This window comes from Diachasma alloeum, unplaced genomic scaffold, assembly GCF_001412515.2.
Source record: "Diachasma alloeum isolate Michigan unplaced genomic scaffold, Dall2.0 Dall_scaffold_00289, whole genome shotgun sequence".
Lineage (NCBI taxonomy): Eukaryota > Metazoa > Arthropoda > Insecta > Hymenoptera > Braconidae > Diachasma > Diachasma alloeum.
This window is the reverse complement of record NW_021680428.1, coordinates 1,412,891-1,436,122: the sequence shown is the minus strand read 5'-3', so window position 1 is coordinate 1,436,122 and position 23,232 is coordinate 1,412,891. Positions and strand designations below refer to the sequence as shown.

Genomic DNA, 23,232 nt, shown 5'->3' with positions numbered 1-23,232 from the left:
GAAAGAAATTATTAAATTTTAGCAACATTACAACCCCTCATTAACATTTAAAAAACAGTGACAAGTGTCCGTTTTACCCCAACTTCCCCTATCATGAAATACATTACTTTAAAATTTGAAGATATTAGACACTACATTAGTACGAAAAAAATTTTATGTGAAAATCTGGCGGATTTGGTAGGAAGATCTAACAATACTACAGATTTTTTTATAGAACTCTATAGAAAGTCTATAAATATATATATAGAATAGATATATTAATCTATAGGAATTCTGTGGAGGTCTATAGAGCTCTATAGAATGCATATATATTTCTATAGGCCCTCTATGAAGCTCTATAGGTCTTCTATGAAGATCTATGGAGTGTCTATAGAGTTTTATAGAGACGCCATTTTTATTTTTCTACAGGTGTTTATTTTGAAAAGAAATCTATAAACATCTCCTGAATTAGCTAGGAAATTCTATAGAAATTTTGATTCGTTTCCTACAGAAATTCTGTAGAATTCTATAGAAATTCTTCGACTCCAATTTTTGATTTTTTGTTTGATTTTTTTTTTCGTGGAAAAAGAAGAAAAATAGAGATTGGAAAAAAATTACAAAAATTCAAAAATATGTTAATTATTTGTTTTAATAATGTGTTAATGTATTAAATAATTTCTATTGCACATTTTCTGTAGAAAAACGCTCAGTAGCACTGCAGAATCTTCAATAGAACCTCAATATAAATCCGAAAGAATTTCCTATCGCATTCGCCAGATTTTTCTACAAAATTTTTTCATCGGTACAGTTATAAACAATTCAATTATCCTTTGGTCTTCTTCCGTGGTTTTCCCGCGCTCAAAATGTTCTTGCGCACCCGCCATCATGAATATAGACAAATCAACTCGCGTCATCTCTCGTGAAGCGACCGAACGTTGAAGTTCAAACGAAACGAGAATCGTTCGAATTTCCAATAATTATTCTCTTAGAGGTAAAAATAAATATTTATACCTCTAATAATCATTCAAATGATTGCGATTCCCTCATCATCAGGAATTATTTTTCGTCCGAACAATCTCAATCTTAAAAACTGCCCAATCATCTGGAAAATTGGAATTTCTATTTCTGTTGATGAAAATTTTCTCTCCCATTCGGTCATCGGTGTTAATTGGCTCATAATTTATTCAACGTTGTCCAATTTTTTGTTCGTTAACAAAACCATCTGGCAAACGGTGGGAGATACTAAAGAGAAATTTATCTCGTCGACAAGCGGGTAATCGATTAAACCGCAAAGTGAATCATCAATTCCGGCATCTTTAATCCCACAGCTGTAGTCAAGTGAATGATTATTAAGATAAGTAAGGTTCAATGAAAAATAGACGATTGGATGACTGAACAAATAACACTGAGAACTGCTTTACGAATTCCAGTTGCTCGACAACTAGGAAAAAATTTAATAGATAATCTGGCGAATTTGCTAAAAAACTCTGGTTTTGCATCGGATTTTTCTTGGAATAAATTCTATAGAAATTTTTTCTTTCATGTTTATTTAACTTGAATATTATGCAATTTGAAAGTGACAAAAATAAATTGATGCTAATCTATTGTATTAAATGTCGTAATTAAAATTTTCTTAAAAACTGTGGAAAAATTTGAAAAGTTTAGGCACAAGAATTTTCAAGAGACGAGAAAATTAAGAGAAGAAATCAGGCTGGAAAATATAAATTTATTGGCTTTTTTGTATTGAATATTTATCAGAAAATCTCGTGGAAAGGTGACAAAATTTACAAAAGGAAAAATAGACTGCAATTCTATTTTTTATAGTATTTCAATAGAATTTTTGTAGAGATTCAAAGTAAAATAGATGAAAAGGCTAGCGCATTCACTACAGAATTCTATTGTTATTACATTGGATATTCTATTGAAAAATTCTTTTTAGTTTTGTTTGTATCTATTTAAAAAATTGGGATTTTTTATTCACTATTAGCTAGACAAGAATCAATAGATGTCAATTCCCCTCTATAATTTATTCTATTGCCACAAATTCTTAAATTTTTTCTCCTTCGATTCAAAAAATAGAAATTTAAAAAAGGGAGAAAACTTGGAAAATGAATTCCCAAAAATTTTTAATCCAAGAAAAATGTAATCAATCATTTAAAAAATGATAAAATCAATTGGTTAATTGATTAAATCTACTTTAATTAAAAATTCCCAGCGAAGGGCTGGATTTTTCCATTAAATTGTTTTATAAATTAATTAATTCCATTGAATTACTTCTTTACAAAGTCAACTGACGAAATCAAATACAATTAATCAACAAAAAAAAGAACAAAATTAGTTAATGAATGAAACCCTTGCGGAGTCAATTGACAAATAAAACTTCAATAAAATTTTTATAGAACTCCAACACAAATTCAATCAATCAATAAACAAACAATAAAATAGATAAATAAATTAAATACCTGCGGAGTCAATTGAAATGAGATGAAATTTCAACCTTGAAAATAATAATTTATTTACAGGATAGTTACAATGGATCTGGTACACCGACTTTAAACAATTTTCAGTCAATAACAAATTGGATAATAGAACCAGGTTTATTACGAAAATCAGCGGATCCGGATGCTATTTTTTTACATTTATTCTTAACAGTTGCGAGATTAATACCGCTATGCACGCACGGCACTGTTACGTACCGCTCGTTGTGGAAGGATTGAGGAATGGGGGGAATGAGGATAGGTCTATGAATGGCGAGTGTGCTCGACCGATCTCCAAGGATGCATCCGAGGAAAAATATTCACAGAAAAGAAAAATCGCGAGGCAGCGATCCTCTCTCCCTGCAATCTCACAACTTATCCCATTTTCAGTTCTAAAAATCAGTTGTTTTTTTTTATAAAAAAATTAATTCAGAATTTGGTTGTATCCTATGAAAACGAGTCAATGAAGACGAGAACAACTACAATATCCGTTGTTTCTTTTTAGATTGAGATTTCCTCGCATTATTTTTAGATATGAAGACATTACGAGGTAAAATTCGTTTACAGTTAATTTTTTTAGAAACGGACAACAAATTTCATGGAAAAAACTAGGGCATTCACTAGTTTTTTTTTTGAGAAAAATTAATCGCAATTTTTCATTTTATAGAATTTATTCATTACATTTTATAATTCAAAAATTAGAAAAGTAAAAGTCAATTTCTGAATTAAGTAAATTAAATTGACTTAACTCAAAAATTAAAACGATAAAAAAATATTTTCTTCTAAAAAAAATAAAGAAAAACTAATAGTTTTCAATAGAAATAATATAGAAATCCAATAGAATTTTATAACGAATACGCCAAGTTTTTCTATAGAATTTTTTCGTACGTGAATTAATTAATTAAAAGATTTTCGTTCCCCACACAATTCTAAATTCATGCTGTTCGCGAATCACACAATTACTGAAAATTTGTAATTTGTTTATAATATTTGTAAGGAAAACAAAATAACTCGATGATTTTGATCATGAAAAAATCTAGAGCATTCGTTAGAAAAATTTAAATTAAAAAACCATTGAATTAAAATTTTGAATTTTCTCTATTGGAAATTCAAAAGTTTATTTTTTATTAGAATAATTAATAGAATTTGATCTTTCTATACAACTTTTCGCTGAGGTATTTTCTATAGAAATTCCTCGACATGATTTTTCTCTTTTTTATCTAGAATGTTTTCCTCGCTTCAACGAAAAAAACGGAAAACTGTGGAAAATAAATCGGAAAATATTTTCTAGTGAAAAATATTCGTTGAGAAACTAATAGAATTTCTATAGAAATCCAATAGAATTTTTTAGCGAATGCTCTCGGTTTTTCTACAGAATTTTTTTGTACGTGAATGAATGAATTAAAAGATTTTCGTGCCCCACACTTAATTCTACATTCATGTTGTTTGCGATCCACGCAATTACTAAAAATCTCTAATTTGTTTATAATATTTGTAAGGAAAACAAAATAACTCGACAATTTTTATCATGAAAAAATCTAGTGCATTCGTTAGAAAAATTTAAATTAAAAAACCATTGAATTAAAATTTTGAATTTTCTCTATTGGAAATTCAAAAGTTTATTTTTTATTAGAATAATTAATAGAATTTGATCATTCTATACAACTTTTCGCTGAGGTATTTTCTATAGAAATTCCTCGACATGATTTTTCTCTTTTTTAACTAGAATGTTTTCCTCGCTTCAACGAAAAAACGGAAAACTGTGGAAAATAAATCGGAAAATATTTTCTAGTGAAAAATATTCATTGAGAAACTAATAGAATTTCTATAGAAATCCAATAGAATTTTTTAGCGAATGCTCTCGGTTTTTCTACAGAATTTTTTTGTACGTGGATGAATGAATTAAAAGATTTTCGTGCCCCACACTTAATTCTACATTCATGATGTTTGCGATTCACACAATTACTCAGAAAGATTTCTAATTCATTAATAATGTTCCTAACGACAATAAAATAACTCGACAATTTTCATCTCTGTTTATTTCTACAAACTTTCACACAGTCAGCAAACCCATCCATTACACACACTTCAATTAATCTCACTATCCGTTGACAATTCAATGACTCACTGTTTGTATTCATACATTTTTTTTATTCACCAACACATTTGATTGGTGCAGTTCGCGTGAGAAACTTCTGGTAGAAATTAAAAAATAGAATACGTGAAATAAAATGTATCACAGGTACCACAACACGTGGAGAACGAATTGGAGCAAAACGAATAATTCTGACACGACAGTCTGTCATTCAAACACGAGAATTTGCTGGCACGATAGCATTTCAGATAAATGAATTTCACTTGGTTCACTTTGATGAATTACTTTGAGGATATACGAGTGAGGTGGCACGCGGAATTTAATGGATTTAAGAAATGATGAATTTTTGGACTTTTGTTCAGTTGGAAGCAGCGATGAATTAGTTAATTAATTTCATTGTGGTTAATTATTCATTCAATTAACTTCTTTCGGATTTGTAAAGTTTTTGGAAATGTGATCAATTGATCAATTGATTAATAACTTCTATTAGTTTTTAGCTGACTATATTGAAAAAATCAATAGAATTCAATTTTTCTGTACAACTTATTCAATTGAAGTATTTTCTATAGAAATTCCGTAGCTAATTTTTTTGTAATTTTTTAAAAGAGAAAAATTGATAGAAAGTGAAAAACTAGAGTGGAAAAAACTTGGACAATTAATGTCGAGGAATTTCTATAGAAAAGGTCTTAATAGAAAAAATTGTCTAGAAATCTGAAATTCTTGCGATTTTACCTATAAAATATTTTTTATTGGACATTTACTATTAAAAAATGCGCAATGAACCTGCGGAATTCTTCCATATAACTAAAAACAAATAGAATTTTCAATAGAAGTCCAATAGAAATCTAATAGAATTTCCTATCCAATTTGCTAGAAAAATTCTATTAAATTTCTAGTGAATTTTCTATTAAAAAAATTGACAAATTATCTGCGCGTTTTTTTACAATAGGAACATGTAGTAGAAAATATTCAATAGAACAATCAATAGAATAAGTTTTTTCTATACAACTTATTCTATAGAAATTTCGCAGTTTAATTTTTTTGTGATTTTTTAAAAACGAAGAATTGATAGAAATTGAGAAAAATTAACTGGAAAATCTTCATGTGGAGGAATTTCTATAGATTTCTATAGAATTTTTAATAGAAATCCAGTAGAATTTCCTATCGAATTCGCTATGTTTATTATGCCTCTCGGGAATAAAAAAAATACTTCATGCCACATTCAAAAGTCCAAAAATTCAATTTTTCTAGAAACAGTTCTTCAACAGGAGCTGCCCCCTCGCACATTCCCAGAATTAATTCCCTTCTCGCAATTTTGATTGAATTGGAATTTCAATTTTCTAAGATACGCTTCGCCATCGCATTGTGCAAATCGACAGAGATAATTTGTGTTCAATTGGTCCTGCTAGATAACTACATCGATAGAATCACATTTTATAAAATTGCTGTAAAACGCAATGCACTCCACCTAAAGTTAAATTCCACGCCCCATTCAATGCTTAAATTCGTTGAGTTATCTGATTACACGAATCCGTCACATGTTAAAACAAAGAATTGACACATTACTTTTAGTTAATTGTATTCAAAATTCACTCGAAAAAACGTGGCTCAAATCGCGTGCGTTGATCCCATGTCATTGTTTACATTTTTATTATTTCTGGTTATCTTTCGTTAATGATTTTTAAACGCTGATTGATAAACCTAGCTACTTTCTTATCGTTTATTAGGGTTTAGTAATTTCAATATGAAAATTCGAGTGATTACAAATGTTGGTCGTAGTGATTCAACCATCAGGCGTAAATTATTCAATATTTTTTCGTCGATAAATTTAATTCTATATTCATTTTTTCATTTCTGAGGTGAATTTTTTCAATTGAAAACTCGAATAAATTTACTTTTCTACTTCATTTCAGAGGATGAAGCAAAGGTTCTGGTCTTAATTAAAAAAACAAGTCCTATTTTGCGAAATAATAAAAACTTTTAAAAACAGAAAACATTTTCAAATAAAAAAAATCTGAAATTGAGTTCTTTTTTGTATTGAGCGAAAAAAAAATTGATGCCAAGTGGAATGTCAACCCCAAAGTATTGCATGTACCCAATCCAGCTGTTCCCCGAACAATTTTTGTATTTAATTATCGATGTTATTTCACAAAAGTTTGAAGCCCCGAGGGCGTTCGGTACAGCTCCAAGACTTTTTCGTTTTGCTAAACTGTTTCTTTGACGTTTGTCAACAAACGTCGGCCCAAGTATCGATTGCGTCCGTTTGACAACAAATACGTGTGCCAACTCCCCTCGAATGTCGTGCACCATGTAAACAATTTGTCTGCCGTTCTCGGATAAAATAAAATGGCACTTCCAACGTAAATTGTTGAATGAAACTTCAATTTCGGGTTTTTTTCGTTTGTTTGTTTTGAGAGGTTGTCCTCCATCCAATGGATATCTTTCCGTCCAATAAAATGTATTATTCATTGACATTACGTGAAAAGAGCGAGAATTGCAACAAATATTTTACAGAAACAAAAACTTTCAAGTTATTCAGAATTGAATTGATAAAACGAAATGTGTTAATGCTTCATCATCAGTTTTTGATGAGTATCTCTTCATGTAATGGAGATAGCAAATTTTTTATAAGAACCTTTTTTATAGAGAAAATCAAGATCTCCAAAAAAGGTTCTTATAAAATTTTCGCTATCTCCATTAGATAACGAGATATTTACCAAAAACTAAAACCAAAATTGTGAAAATTGTCCATTTTACCTTTTTTCTTTTAATCGCGAATTTTATTTTGGATCAACGCTCAAAGCTCTGTGCAGACTCGACTGAAGAGTTTCGTGTGATGAAGGCTGAGATTAGAGACGGGGTAAGAAATAGTGAGAGGAAAAAAAACCGAAAGAGAGAAAACAATCCGATAACGATCCCTGAGTAGTCTAGTCTACGACTGGGGAATTCTTTCACACGTTTTACTCTTTTATCCATTGTTCTCACTTTAAAATGGATTCACTGACGCGTCTGGCCAAACAACTATCGCGATTGTACCTTCTCTCGAGTCTCACTCATCGTTTCCTTCAGCCAATGGCCTCGGTACAGTTTCATAATCACTTTCATTTTCTGTGCTAATTGCATTGATTCTCATTCTCATTGAATCATTCTCATTCGAGGGCGCGAGTATCTGTTGATTCTGTGAACTGCCGGGGATAAATGAAATGCCAATCGATGAGGATTGTTGTTCATCCATTTTTTGGGATTTTTTATTTGAAAACGATTTTTGTGGCAACGATTCTGTGGCACCAAAATTCATTCGGAAGCAAAAAATACAAATCGCTGGGGTAAATTACTGAGAATTCTCATCAAGTGTGAGTTTCACGGAAATTTTGAGGAATTTCGTCAATTGAAAATTTAGAACTTGATGAAAATCAATGACAAGTGTAAATTTTTGTTCGATCGTTCATTTGTGAAGTCTGAAATTTCCATTTTTTTGTGTTAGAGTAACTAATTTTGAAACCAATATTCTGGGAAAAGTAGAAAATTTTAATGTTGGGGCAATGTTGGGCTAATGTTGGCTGGCAATATTGGGCTAATGCTGACTGGAAATGTTGGGAAAATGTTGGCTGTCAATGCTGGGCTAATGTTGATTGCCAACGTCGGAGGAATGTTGGATTCAATGAATCATTGAATTCAATTCAAAATACATCGTCATAAAAATCCATTGAGAAGCAAATTGCTAATTAATTAGCAAAAATCTATTGACCAGGTTGTGACGAAAGCAATTTCCCACTAGCTTAATTTTTTATCCGATTATTACTCTCAACATTAATTGTTAATAATTATTATTCCGAGACTGCTAAAAATGAATGAAAATAAATAGAAATGAACAACTAAAAACAGTAAAGCACAATTACCAGAAAAAATTCGATTGGACTTATGAAAAAAATGAGGCAGAATTTTTTACAATAAATAACATCATTGCACTACTTTGTAAATGCCATTTTTGAACGTGAAATTTACCCTCTGCCTGCAAACCCATTCGTCAGAAATGAAACCCCCAACAAAGGCCTTAATATATTCTTCCCATATGCCCCAATAAAAAAACCTTTAAAAAATTGTAATTTTTTGACGCCACGGATATCGTACTTTGCCCTCCCCCTTTTAACTGATGGCTCGTCCTAATCGCTGCCCTCCTTTCCTTACCTTCCCCTTTTGTGATCGATAAACACCCACCGGAGGTTCTCCGAATCTCTCGACATAGCACGTATGCAACGCGCCTGTTTTCCACATATTAAATTCCAAATTTTTTACACCGGATTTGTTGAGAATTCATCTGATCTATTGCAATCTTCGGATATTCCGAACTAACGTCAAATATTTTTTGTGAATGGGAGGAACAAATTTCTTGAATTGTGAATATTGTCATTGAATCAATAACAATAACGAAGGGATAAAACGTAACAAAACAGAACAGTTCGATTTTTCACATCATTTTTTTCCTTTCATACTCAATTATTCCGATGATAAATTTTTTCAGAGGAAAATTTTTAGCGTTTTTAAAATTATTATTTAGTGTCATTAAAATTATGGATTAAATCTTGAATAAAAAACAATATTATCAGCGTGAGAATTCGTTTCTCCCCTCTGTCAATGTCATATTGCCTGTTCCATTCGTCTATAAATTTTTTATCAACTAGTAACGCATTTTATTTATAAATATCTAATATAGTATATATCAGTATTCAATGGCTATAAATCGTATTTACTCACGCAATCTAATTCACCTTCACTCGTGACCCAACAGCTCGCCCATTTACACAATTTCACGAGAAGAGTTCACAGAAAAACCTAGCCAATTTGCTAGACATTTTTATCGGATTTCGATTGAACCTCTATTAAAAAATTTCGGAAACTCAATAGTGAAAAGATAAAACGATTCAAGTCAATTTTGGCTTTAGCTGGGTTTTCCACGAATATCTCTGAATCTGAGGGAGATAACGAAATTTTTGTAATAACCTTTTTTGTAGAGCGAAGTGAGGGCTACGAAAAAGGTCCCAATAAAAATTTTGCTATCTCCTTTAGATTCCGAGATAATCATTGAAAATTGGTGAATAGTCAAAATCTTGAACTTAAAAACTTCAACATTCTATAGAAATTCCTCTCCTAGAATTTTCCAGGTGTTTTTCACTCAATTTTTCTTCTATTTTCATTGAAAAATGAAACGAAAAAAATTGAAAAATTTGAGCAGAAGAATTTCTACGGAAATAATCGAATTCTATTGATTTTTTCTATAGAAAACAGGAAATCCAATAGAATTTTCTAGCGAATTCGCTGGACTTTCCTGCAGAATTTCTTGTACGCATTTACCTAAATTGAATGATCAAGGAAACAACGTATTACCTATTTATTTATGTTTATTTTTTGGTTTCAGTTGGATTGAAGGATTCATAAGTGCTCATCCAGTGAACACATCTATATAATTTTAATTCCTCCTGGAGGCAGAGCCACTCATCTGCCCGAGAAAAAAAACTATCAGAGGAGAGTGGCGTCAGCATTAAAAACGTGAGTACATTTCTTCGTTATGTACATTAAAATTCAATTGAAAAAATCACAAGCGGAAAGGCCATCTCCTCTGGATAAACAGAAATGCTCATTATGTTCTGTGGTAAATGCAGAATTGTTTCAGTGGTTATTTTGTATCTTTGGCCCTGTTATGTTGTCTGCTGTGCAATACAAACGACACGAGATGAAAAAAAAATTCTCATTAAATATAAACAAGGGAATGTGCCCTGTTTTTACATTTAAAATTCGCTTATTCCCCCGCAACCATAGGAATATTCGGGATATTAAAGAGGAACAGTCTCTGCAATGCTATGGATTTTCAAGAGATTACAATTGCTGTCTTTTCCTCGACTCTAAAATCGACAAAAATTAACTTTTATTTCCTGGATTTAATTAATATCAACTGCTATTTGTGGAAATTTCAAAGGATTTCGGCATTAAACTCCACGATTTTAATTGTCAAGGAGGCAGTGGGGTAAAAAATGAACACTTTTTATGCATTGCATTTGTTAAAATCGAAATTTCCAATTTTCCGTGTCAGGATAACTTGTTTAAGCCTCAGGAGTTTGAATATCATATTTTTATTTTTTTAATCCTATTTATATTCTTCGCGATATCATCTTGACTGAGTTCGATCATGAGATTGATTTCATAATTTGCTGCCGAAAAAATTTATTTTGAAACCAATATTCAGGGAATGGTAAAAAAATTTAATGTTGGGGAAATGTTGGCTGCCGACATTGAGCCGATGTTGGGACGATGTTGGCTCTTAACGTCGGGCAATGTTGGCTACCAACGTTGGGAGAATGTTGGCTGCCGACATTGAGCCAATGTCGGGTGCCGACATTGGGCCCACGTTGTGACAACATTGGCTGCCGACCTTGGGCCAATATTGGTAGTCAACGTCGGGGCAATGTTGGCAGCCGACGTTGTGGCTATGTTGAATTCAATAAATCATTGAACACAATTTAAAAAACACCGCCATCGATATTCTATTCAGAAGCAAATTGCTAATTTATTAGCAAAAATATGTTGACTACGTTGTTATGACGGAAACAATTCACTTGTTCGAAATTTCAATAGTTCATTGAATTAATAAAATGGAATAACCATTGTTTCCGTGAAAAATAAAACTCTTCCTCCTCGAGATGAGCTTAGACTGATCTCAATTCGTGAATTTGTTCCTGAGTTATGAACACTGAAAAAAAATGTTGTGTCCATTTTCCCCCATCCACCGCTGCGCATGCAACAATTAAATTAATTCCAGTTAATCAAAATTTGGCATTCGTTGCATCGAAAAAAACGCACAGAAATAAAATTCTCCGAGAGCCAATTCCACTGCAAAAACGTCTCCAAAAATCCCAAAATCGTAATAATATTCAGACACTGGTGGTGATTTGTTCGATAACTGTGACATCCCGATAACGCCTGGGTCTCGGTCGATACGTATCATGATTGCCATGAAGTCCTTCAGGTACACTCTTGCTCGGCCTAAGGGTATGGTGATGATGATAAGGGACAGATTGGCAGTAGTGATGTTCCCCAGAATGTATACAATTGTGCTCAGGCATCTCGTGATACTGCGGATGCAGCGGTGTCTGTGGTTGATCCCTCATCTCTTGTTCAACATCTAAGGGTACATGGAGTGACTGGGATTTTGGTAAACGCTGCCTAGGTGGTGGTGGACAGGCGCATGGCGGTGGCAATTGTTGACTAACGTGAGACAATTGTGATGCATGAAGTACTGGTGAGGACGGCTGTCTACCCCAGCCAACGAGAAATAGAAGGCCAGCACCACATAAGGAACTTAAGGTGCAAGCGTAGTAACCAACACGTGGAATACTTGCGTTCATGTAACCTGAGGGAAATTCAATTTATCGCATGAAATTTTGAAAAATTATTTGGAAGGGAGTGAAAATAGGTTTATCAAATCAGTTTATGGCTCCATCGATATATCGATCCATTTTTATCAACAAGTACATAATTTTTCATAGATTTGCAATGGAGTTCTAATGGAACTCCCATGGAATTTTCATTGAGTTCCGATAGAAATTCAATAGACTCCCTGGAACTTCGTAAATTCATATTTTTTCATAGATTTTGAATAGAATTCTGGTGGAACTCCACTGGACTTATCATGGAGTTTTCCAATAAAAAGTGAAGGAAATCCCTAAAATCCCATAAATTTGTTACAGAATTTGCTATTTATTTCATTTTATTCATTACCTATAATTTTCTATAGATTTTCAGTAGAATACTAATGGAGCTCCAACAAAATTTTCATAGAGTTCCGGTAGAAATTCAATAGAATTCGTTTATAGATTTTGAATTGTGATAGAATTCCGCTAGACTTTTTATGGAGTTCCAATAAAAAAACAATGAAATTTCGGAAATTCCGGGCATTTATAACCCATAAGTTTCTATAGATTACCAATATAATTCTGAAGGAACTCCAGCAGAATTTGTATAGAGTTCCGATAGGAATTCAACAGAATTCCTAGTTTACTAATTCATAGTTTCATATTTCTCCATAGATTTCCAGTAGAATTCTAATGGAACTCCAATACACCCCTTACGGAGTTCCAATAAGTACATCGATATATCGATCCGCTTCATCGATACGCATCTAATATATCGACATTTTTTTCTATATTTTCAACATTTTTCTCGAAATTAAATTTTCTAAAAAATACTTTGGAAGATAATAAGGGCATTAAGAGACATCACAGGTACTCCAGAGAGTTTTTACGGCTTGAAAGCTCACAGGAAAAGTCAAACAATTTCAAACTTCTTGAAATTGTTTCTCAACTATCTCGAGAACTAATTGATGAAGAAATTAAAAGTAATGAAACGGGACATTTCACTGAGTCTTTGATGGTCTTATCATTCACGATTGAATGGTACTTTTGCGCGCAATTTTGCTCTCACTTCTGAATGAAAGGTTTCATTGAAGTTCCAGCAAGTACGTGAATTTTTATCGACTGCTCTTATCGACAATTTTATTTCAATTAAAGTGGTATCAGATCCGCCGAATGAAATGGTGGTGCGAGATTTTCTCGGCGTTAATTATGTCATTTTATTCGATTCATTAAGTCTTCACGGATGCATTCAACAGCCGGGTTCCACCGACTGATTGAGCAAATAATCCTGACGCGAGAGGGAATTATAAAAATGTTCCCAGGTTTTGAACTTTCTCGGGTGACTTTCGACTTGTCTCTGAGCATCTACTCACTCTCACTTGGGTTTAATTTCGTTCATGAGAGACGATCAGATGTAATTAGTTTCAATTGTTAGCAATGGTGATGACGGTAGCTAATTTACCTCTCTCCATCTTACTTGCGTTATTCTCTGTCTTTATATTAATTCGTGGATGGCTTTCGCTGCATTGTTAGTAATTTATGAGAATTTAATTAAGTGTTGCATCACAATTTTCTAGGTTTTTACTCTGAATTGAATTTGAGGTGTAAATGTTCATTGAATTTTTCATTGATCTATTTATTTATTTATTGGCTTTTTATTGGCATTTGGCATGAAGTTCCAGTAATAACCCAATGGAATTCTTGAAAGTCCATAAATTTCGAATTTCATAATTTTATTTAGTTCTTCAATAGAGTTTTAACGGAACTCCGCAAGAGTTCTTGTGGAGTTCCAATAAACAATCCAATTTAATTTCTGAAGTTCTGTAAGTCCATAGCTTCATAATTTTATTTAGATATTCAATAGAGTTCTAACGGAACTCCGCAAGAGTTCTTGTGGCGTTCCAATAAAAATCCAATATAATTCCTGAAGTTCTGTAAATTCATATCTACTCAATTTTCTTTAGATTTTCAACAGAATTCTTACGGAACTCCGCAAGAGTTCTTATAGAGTTCCAATAAAAATCAAATCGAATTCTCAAAGTTCTGTGAATCCATAGCTACTTAATTTTCTTTAGATCTTCAATAGAGTTCTAACAGAACTCCGCAAGAGTTCTTGTGGAGTTTCAATACAAAAATCAATAGAATTCCTGGAATTCATAAAATTTCTTACGGAGTTCCAACAAGAATTTAATAAAATTTCTACGTGGACGCATTATGTTCTTCTATCAAATCAACTGGATGTTGGATTTTAAAAAATAAAATGACGGAAATTCTGAACAGAATCAGTTTCAATGATTTCAATTTTTTCTTCATACTAACCAGTGAGAGGAACTCCAAGAAGAATTGGCAGCGCTTCGGCGGCTTGAACAAGTGCCCAAGATCTCGCAAAGTGTCGGGCGCGTAATCTCTCCAGCGCTAGCATCTTGAGTGAATAGAGGGCACCACCAAGTGATGCACCGTACAATCCAGAGGCTAATACCAGACCATGGTAACCCTCAACACTGCCAAGTGCTATTTGTGCTAGAGCTGCAAAATGAATAAACTGGGCGTTAATTTTCCAGGCGCAATGACAATAATCGACTAGTCGAGTTTGTTTGCACGATAAACACTTGAGAAGGATAATCCAAATTTTACGGTTTTATTTGTCACTGGAAAGTCGGTGAAATTTAGCGATTCGTAACGCCAGCAAATGCAACTTCCGCTCGACTGATTCTCCACCGGGAATTGGATTTATTTTTTCATTCCTGGGGAGATTTGAATCTTCAATTTCAACATGAGTGATGACATTATTACCTCGAAAGTTCTTTGAATGTAACGGAAAACTTTCGCTAACGTCTCAGACAACTGAGACCTCTTATCTCCCTATTCCACTTCATTTCAAAATTTCATCTCCACGGGAATCGTTGAACGAAGTACTTCAGCACTTTAGCTCCACTTTCATTCGGAATTTTCAATTTCCATGATTTCCGCGGGGAGAAAATAATTCCCTTGAATTGAGGATATTGCTCCTAATTTCGATCTCGTCATTTTTTAGAAATTTTTGACAAATAAATAGGAGAAAAATTATTTATTCTTCGTTGTCTGTAGAAGTAAGGAATTTTCTACTCAATTTGAGTGAGAAATATTTTCGATTCAAGAACAGTTTAAAAACAGTTTAAAATTATGAAATTTGAGAGAGCCCAAATTTTTACTATCCAATTTATTCATAATTATTAACATCTCCTCAGAGCAATAAAAAATAATCCTTGAATTATTGATAATATTCTCAATTAAAAGCCCGTAATTATCACTCCAGAAATAATTGGATAAACCCAACCATCCAATTACCTCTAATTAGAATTGAATTTAATACTGGGATCGTTAAACCTGACACGATAATTATTCAATTGGTAATACAACCATTGGATGTCATCGCGTACAGGTTGGATACGCGCACAAGCCCCTGCGCTTTGCTCATTTGCAATTCATAACTGTGCCAGTTGCAGACTTCACGAAATAGAGAAAAACATCTGTGGCTCAAACATTCTCTCAATTTATAACAGTTAAAATCGAAGGGCATTTTCTTGCCAAGAGGCATTTGCACGTGTCGGATAAAATGAAGATGGAAATTTTGTTGCTGTGAGAATCCCCGCGGCTTTCTCCCTCGTTCTCACATCGTTGTCGTAAAACATGGCAAATATTTTTCACGGATATATTGTCTCTGCTGGGTACTTTGAATTTACAGTTTCCTTATCACTGGTACAGTACCAACTCGTGTCTGTATTCGTAATGTCTAGTGGAAAATGTTGACCTGCTGCACTGTAACGAATTCCTAAAATTCTATGAATTTATGAGTTCATCGTTTTTTACAAGTTTTCAATAGTGGAACTCCAAAAGTGGAACTCCAATCCTAATGGAACTGCAACAGACTTGTCATAAAGTTACCATAAGATTCAATGGAATTCCTAAACATTTAGACATTGATAATTTCATAAATTACTATGGATTTGCTATGGAATTCTAATGGAACTTCAATCGGTTTTTTATAGAGTTCCAACAGAAATTCAATAGAAATTCCTAGAACTTCATAATTCCATAATTTTCTACAGATTTCCAATGCAATCATAATGGAACTCCAATAGAATTATTGAAGTGTTCCAATAGAAATTCAACAGAATTTCCGAAATTCCATGAATTTATGAGCTCAGGATTTTTCATAAATTTTCAATAGAATTCTCATGGAACAAACTTCTTACAGAGTTCTATCGGGAATTTAACAGAAATTCCTAAAACCTCATGAATTCACAATCCCACAATTATCTATAGATTTCCAATGAAATTCTAAGGGAATTCCGATAGAATTTTTAAAGAGTTCCAATAAAAATTCAACAGAATTTCCAAAATTCTCTGAATTTATGAGTTCAGCATTCTTCATAAATTGTTAATAGAATTCTAACGTAACTGCAACAGACTTCTTGTAGAGTTCCACTAGGAATTCAATGGAGTTCCTAAAACTTCATGCATTCACAATTCCATAATTTTCTCTACATTTTCAATAGAATCCTAATGAAATTTTTCAGAGTTCCGATTGGAATTTAATAGATTTCCTAGAATTTCATCTATTTTCCAAAGACTTCTGATCATCTCCCGGTTTTTGTCCCCTTGTTCTTACATCCTTACGATAAACACAGCGAACATTTTTCACGAATATATTGTCTCTGCTGGGTACTTTGAATTTACAATTTTTCTTATCACTCGTACAGTACCAACTCATCTCTGTATCCGTAATTCCCACTGGGAAGTGTAGACCTGCTGCACTATCATTTATTCCCACTCTTTCTAGTTTTTTCCCTCGCCCTTGAGGGATTTACTATTGTTCTCTGGCTCGATACTTCTCTTCTTTCATGGGTGAATAAGTATGTGAACGAATGTTTAGAATGCCGAACAAGATTTTTAGAATAATCTGAAAATTCACGTAAATTAGAGAATTTTCTTCGCTCTTCGAGGAAAAAAATTAGCTAAATATTTGATTGCCCCAGAAAGGTGTTTTTACTTTAACAATAAGCAAATCGCCGTCCGATAATATTGTGCGCATCCTCCGTGACTCTCTGACTGGTAAAACTCAATTGAGCCCCAGTTGAGTCGACGAGACGGAGGATCAAGGGGGACGGACTAACACGATCTGTCGAGTTTCACACTCACGGGACTCTGTCATCCGCCTCTCAGTGGATTCTCGCTGCTGCACAACTTCATTCCATCGGGGCTTTCCTGAGCCCCCTCCCCCCTTCCCCCACTCCAAAAACTACGTATTTCATTTAGCCCAGTGAAAACTTTTCTCACTCTGGGAATTAAACGAGTGAACGTTTGCCACTTTGTATTGTTTGCATCGTAACAACTCATTTAGCTCTGAATGTAAATTTTGATTTTATTCTCCCCCCGGATTTTTGGTTTGAGTTGATGAAGACGCCTGGATAATCCAGGGGGAGTTTAATTGAAGCGTGCACGGAAAATTCAAATGAACGCTCGCTCTACTCAACTAAACAAAGTGCCTGGTGGTTCTCTTTGAATTCGAGGGATCGGGGAGTTGCTTAGCAAATACTAGGGGAAATTGAATGAGAAAGCCCAGGTGAGAGTTAAATAGAAACTCCGGAATATGCCCAGCATTCAGGTATTTCTATTAATAATTCCCCCCCCCCTCGATAATTCAGCTCTTGGAGACGAGGAATTTTCTGGTTAATGTCTTCAGGATCTCTTTGATTTTCAATTGCAGATGCACTTTGTCTTCTTCATTTAAAACTCAAGCGAGTGGACCTTCATAATGCATTGAATTTTGAAATGAACACTGATTAAATTAATTGTGTTCATATTTATGCAGACAATAAGAAATTCTATCCAAGAATTTCCATGGAAATTCTATTGGAATTCTATTGGAGAATTCCATTTATTTTTTGCGCCAATTCTGTTAAAAATTATGCATTTTTCCTTTTTGATTTCTCATTACAAAATTCACGAAAAAAAATAGGAATTGTCATTCTCCTAGGAAAAATCCCGATAGAATAACTAATGCTGCAAAATCCACATCTATTTATTTTTTCAATCAAAACAATTCCTTTGATTTTCAATTGCAGATGCATTTTGTTTTCTTCATTTAAAACTCAAGCGAATACATTGAATTTTGGAATGAACACTGATTAAATTAATTGTGTTCATATTTATGCAGACAATAAGAAATTCTATCCAAGAATTTCCATGGAAATTCTATTGGAATTCTATTGGAGAATTCCATTTATTTTTTGCGCCAATTCTGNATTCACGAAAAAAAATAGGAATTGTCATTCTCCTAGGAAAAATCCCGATAGAATAACTAATGCTGGAAAATCCACATCTATTTATTTTTTCAATCGAAAAAATTCCTTTGATTTTCAATTGCAGATGCATTTTGTGTTCTTCATTTAAAACTCAAGCGGATACATTGAATTTTGGAATGAACGCTGATTAAATTAATTGTGTTCATATTTATGCAGACAATAAGAAATTCTATCCAAGAATTTCCATGGAAATTCTATTGGAATTATACTGGAGAATTCCATTTATTTTTTACGCCATTTCTGTTAAAAATTATGCATTTTCCCTCTTTGATTTCTCATTACAAAATTCACGAAAAAAAATAGGAATTGTCATTCTCCTAGGAAAAATCCCGATAGAATAACTAATGCTGGAAAATCCACATCTATTTATTTTTTCAATCGAAAAAATTCCTTTGATTTTCAATTGCAGATGTATTTTGTCTTCTTCATTTAAAACTCAAGCGGATACATTGAATTTTGGAATGAACGCTGATTAAATTAATTGTGTTCATATGTATGCAGACAATAAGAAATTCTATCCAAGAATTTCCATGGAAATTCTATTGGAATTATACTGGAGAATTCCATTTATTTTTTGCGCCATTTCTGTTAAAAATTATGCATTTTCCCTCTTTGATTTCTCATTACAAAATTCACGAAAAAAAAATAGGAATTGTCATTCTCCTAGGAAAAATCCCGATAGAATAACTAATGCTGGAAAATCCGCATCTATTCATTTTTTCAATGGAAAAAATTCCTTTGATTTTCAATTGCAGATGCACTTTGTCTCCTCACTTCAACATTGAAGCGAGCGACGTGCCTCCATAATAGCACGAAAATGCATCATCTCCGTTCTAAACCAGGTATCTCGCTCAGGAAATTGCAAATCCCCTCGTCCAGACGAGCCTCGTATCTCGCTTTAACCCTTTCATACTTTCGCCAGTGCTTTTCACCCCCCTACAAGCGATAAACCCGATTTTTTTCCACTCAAAGCTTCCCGGGGGTTTAAAGTACTGAGGCTGAGGATAGAAAAGACCTAGATCTCGGTGTTTAGGTACATCAAGTGAGCTCACGTGCGCTCAATCCTTCGAAATCCAACTTCCACCGACTCTGCGGTGGAATAGTATTGTATTAAAACGCCTCAAGGTTCTTCGTTCAATTGAGAATTTTCCTATTCTTCATTCGAGTCCATATTTTTTTTCAACTGCACTTCAAATATCGTATTATTGATTTAAGGGTGTGATTAGCGAGTTGAGGTACACGTAAGAAATAATTTCATAGAAAAAAAATTAACGTTGAGGCAATGTTGGCTGCCGACGTTGGGCCAATGTTGCCTGCCAACGTTGGGCCAGTGTTCAGGGCCAACGTCGGCCCAAATATTCACTACCAACATTGGGCTGATGTTGACTGCCAACATTGCGCCAATGTTGTTTGCCAACGTTGGGCCAATGTTGGCTGCCGGTGCTGGGTGAACGTCGGCTGCCAACGTTGGGGCAATGTTGGCTGCCAACGTTGGGCCAATATTGTCTATCAATGCTGGGCCAATGTTGAATTCAATAAATCATTGAATTCAATTTAAAATACATCGTCATAGAAATTCCATTCGAAAGCAAATTTCTAATCTATTAGCAAAAATATATCGACTATGAATATGACGAAAGTAATTTCCCACTTGTGCTGAATCGCGATTAGTTTTTCCCCTCGTCACACTCTTAAATTTCCGGAGGATGAAATAAGGAAATGCTAAAATGGTGTTAAAATGTTACGACGTGCATCCAAGAGGCATCAAACTTTACACTTCACTATGGAGACCTGAAACGTTGCCAATAACCCCAAGACGTCCCTCGTGAAGATCCAGGAAGTGATGAGAAAACTGGCTATCGATACCCTTTACGATCCGGAAATATCCCGTTGGGTTTACAGTTAACCGGGGATCACCGGACATCCGCGAGGGTTCATGGGTGGGTGTGGATTACAAGTAGGTACTCACCAACTCCCACTAGGGCGCCTTGGCACAGGTACTGCCTCGATACTAGACACTGGGCTGATGGTCGTGCTGTTACTGAACCCCATGCTGCGCAGCCGAGGGCTGCTGCAAGACCTAAACACGACTGCAGGAGGACAAGGGAACTTATCTCGAGTCCACTCTGAAATCCCTGAAGTACCTGGAATGGTATGAAGTGTTTTTGATTATTGGAAGGAATTCCCTCAAATGGAATTTTTTTATTTCTTATTTCATCTTAAGGGACATTTTTTACATTTCTATTTATGTCCTCCATGAGGCCTCCACAGGACCCTTTTACGACTCCCATATGTTACATTTGACCTTCATATGACCTCAATCTGCCTCTTAGAAGTCGCTTATTTAATTTTCAAAATATGAGACTCACATGACCCTCTTACGACCCGTGTATGACCCTTATTTGACCTTCATATGACCTTCAAAACCCCCACATGACCTTCAAAACCCTCACATGACCTTCAAAACCCTTATATGACCTCCATCTGACTCTTATGGGCCAGACTTTTATTCATTTTTTGAAATATGAGACTCATATGTTCCTCTTACGGCCCCCTATGATCCTTATGTGACCTTAATATGACCTTCAAACCTCTCACATGACCTTCAAAACCCTTATATGACCTTCAAAATCCTTATATGACCTCCATCTGACTCTTATGAGCCAGACTTTTATTCATTTTTTGAAATATGAGACTCATATGTTCCTCTTACGGCCCCTTATGACCCTTATGCGACCTTCATATGACATTTCAAGCCCTCATATGACCTTCAAAACCCTTATATGACCTTCCAAACCCTCATTACCCTATATTTGGACCTTACGAGCCAGACACTTATTCAATTTTTAAAATATAAGACTGACCTTTAACAAAATCGGATATTCTAACTTCTGAACCTTACGACCCTTACCCCCAAGCGTCGTCGGAATTTCTTGCGTTCTCTATTTTTTTCGGCGGCACACGGATAAATTTCTAATACAGAAATTGAAAAATTAAATTGAGTTGATGGCTATTCATTTTTTTTCACTGCTTTCACTCCAATGACCCCCAGAATAAACTGGAAAAAATAAATGAAACAGAAGTTGGTGTGATTCGCACGAAGCCTATGTCGATTAGGTCCCGCAGTTCTCATCCAATCTACCGCCCGTGGAGAATCGTAAAACTCCCGATTGGGTGACGTTATACGACGCTAGGTGGTGAACTAGGGGGGTGGGGACAATGGCACACGTGTCCTCTCTCTCAAGGGTTTAAGGGTGCCGTAAAAACTGTATTTCTTTGACATGAAATCCCTTTTGAACAACTTTCTAATTTCTACAGTCTCGGTTTTTCATAGGAGAATGGTTTCATCAGTTTTTATGGAGGAGGTCGTTATTTTTGTTTTGACAATCGGTTTTACTCAACAATTATATGACGTAAATAATATGAACCAATTCCATTTTTTGATAGATATTTTTTTCTGAAATAAAAAATATAATATATAATATAACTTGAATTTCTAAGTGAATTAAAATGATTTTGAGTAACAAATTATTTATAAATATGAGTAAGTTAATTTCAAAACAGGACGTGAAAAGTTCCAAAATCCAGAACCAAGATTTTCTTAAAAAGAGAACAAATGTCGAATCCTACTAGCTTTACGTAAAAATTATTGAGAATAACAGCTACTGAGAATAACGATAAAGTTTATCTTCAATTTCCAGCAAAAATTCTGGCGACAACAAACTTTTTTTCTCAGTTAAACCCCCAAGTTTACAATTATTCTGCCCTCAGGAGATTCTCCAGCACCTCAGGACACGAATAAAAGTTTCCATCTGTTTACCCCAATAAAATCTAGATAAATTCCTTTCTTTTTGTCACCAATGATCATCTATTCCTGCTCTAGCGCACGCTTTTCTGCTCACCACTCCCTTCGAGAGTTCAAAAGCTGTAATTGAGTTTATTCCCCTCCATCTATTCATGCTACCTACATCCACCGTCCTGAATTATTTTCATCTCCCCCAGGAAAAAACTGTTCTCCTCCTCCCCCCGCCCCATTTCACGTGAAAAAGTTTACCCGCATTTTTTTCATCATATTTCTTTTTGTATTCAACTTACAATGTAAAAGGCCGGTGTATAGAGTCCAAACGCTGCAGAGCCAGCAGCCAGCATGAGCATTCGTACAGGTCGACTCCCTAAGGGGCTCAAGTCCACAAATGGCTGTCGTGGCATTTTATTAGTACTATTTTTTTTCTCCTTAACTTTTGTGCGTTGATTTTTAAGGTGAACTATTGCCCTGCGCTGTGGATGATACAGCGATGCACTTCTGTAGATTAATCCGAGAAAAAATGTCAACGACAATGCACCAGTCACCGACTGAAGTCCCAGCCTCCAGCCAAGGCCTCTAGAATCAGATTTTTTATTTTCTCTCGTGTTTATTCTGGATTTTTTAATTTGCAGTCGTGTTGTGCTCAGATTTTATTCAAATTCAAACTCAATTTTTATTTGCGTTTTATTCACATCAAGTGAGGTTTTTTATATATATTAATAAATCTTTGTTGGATTTAATTTGAACTATGAAACTATGAAACTATGAAACTATAAAACTATAAAACTATTAAATTGTTAAACTATTTGAGAATAGTTAAAAACTATTAGTTAGAAATGAAATAATTTTTGGATCACGAGTTAACTTTAATAGAAGATTTATTTGGGCTTATAAAACCTAAAAATTGAGGTAATTTAAACGCAATTGAGCATAAAAATCATCATTTTCTGAATTACCCCCTAATTTTTAAAGAAATCATACACCTGGCAACACTGGCTTGTGCCCCATTTTTATTGCACTCTCCCATCGGATGGAATATATTATTCCGCGCGTTCATCCGTAAAAAATCTCCCCCGAGTTTTTCTATTTTTTTTTATCCCAGACCAGAGGGTGTGGGCGGGGG

At 34.1% G+C, this 23,232-nt stretch overlaps 2 protein-coding genes across 4 annotated transcripts in view; one reads left to right on the top strand and one right to left on the bottom strand.

Moving 5' to 3' along the window:
- LOC107038960 (fatty-acid amide hydrolase 2) overlaps positions 1-23,232 on the top strand; it is a 135,673-nt gene that overhangs the window by 618 nt on the left and 111,823 nt on the right. For all 3 annotated transcript variants that reach the window (XM_015258339.1, XM_015258338.1, XM_015258336.1), the window contains exon 2: positions 9,968-10,098. The gene's annotated coding sequence lies outside the window, so the exon portion shown is untranslated. The remainder of the gene's footprint in view (positions 1-9,967; positions 10,099-23,232) is intronic.
- The window catches only part of LOC107038957 (monocarboxylate transporter 10), a 56,144-nt gene continuing 44,389 nt past the window's right edge, over positions 11,478-23,232 (bottom strand). The window contains exons 7-10 of the mRNA XM_015258332.1: positions 22,400-22,685; positions 20,274-20,448; positions 14,277-14,483; positions 11,478-11,956 (exon numbers count right to left, since the gene is read on the bottom strand). Of these exons, the coding sequence (XP_015113818.1) occupies positions 11,478-11,956; positions 14,277-14,483; positions 20,274-20,448; positions 22,400-22,685 (1,147 nt within the window). The remainder of the gene's footprint in view (positions 11,957-14,276; positions 14,484-20,273; positions 20,449-22,399; positions 22,686-23,232) is intronic.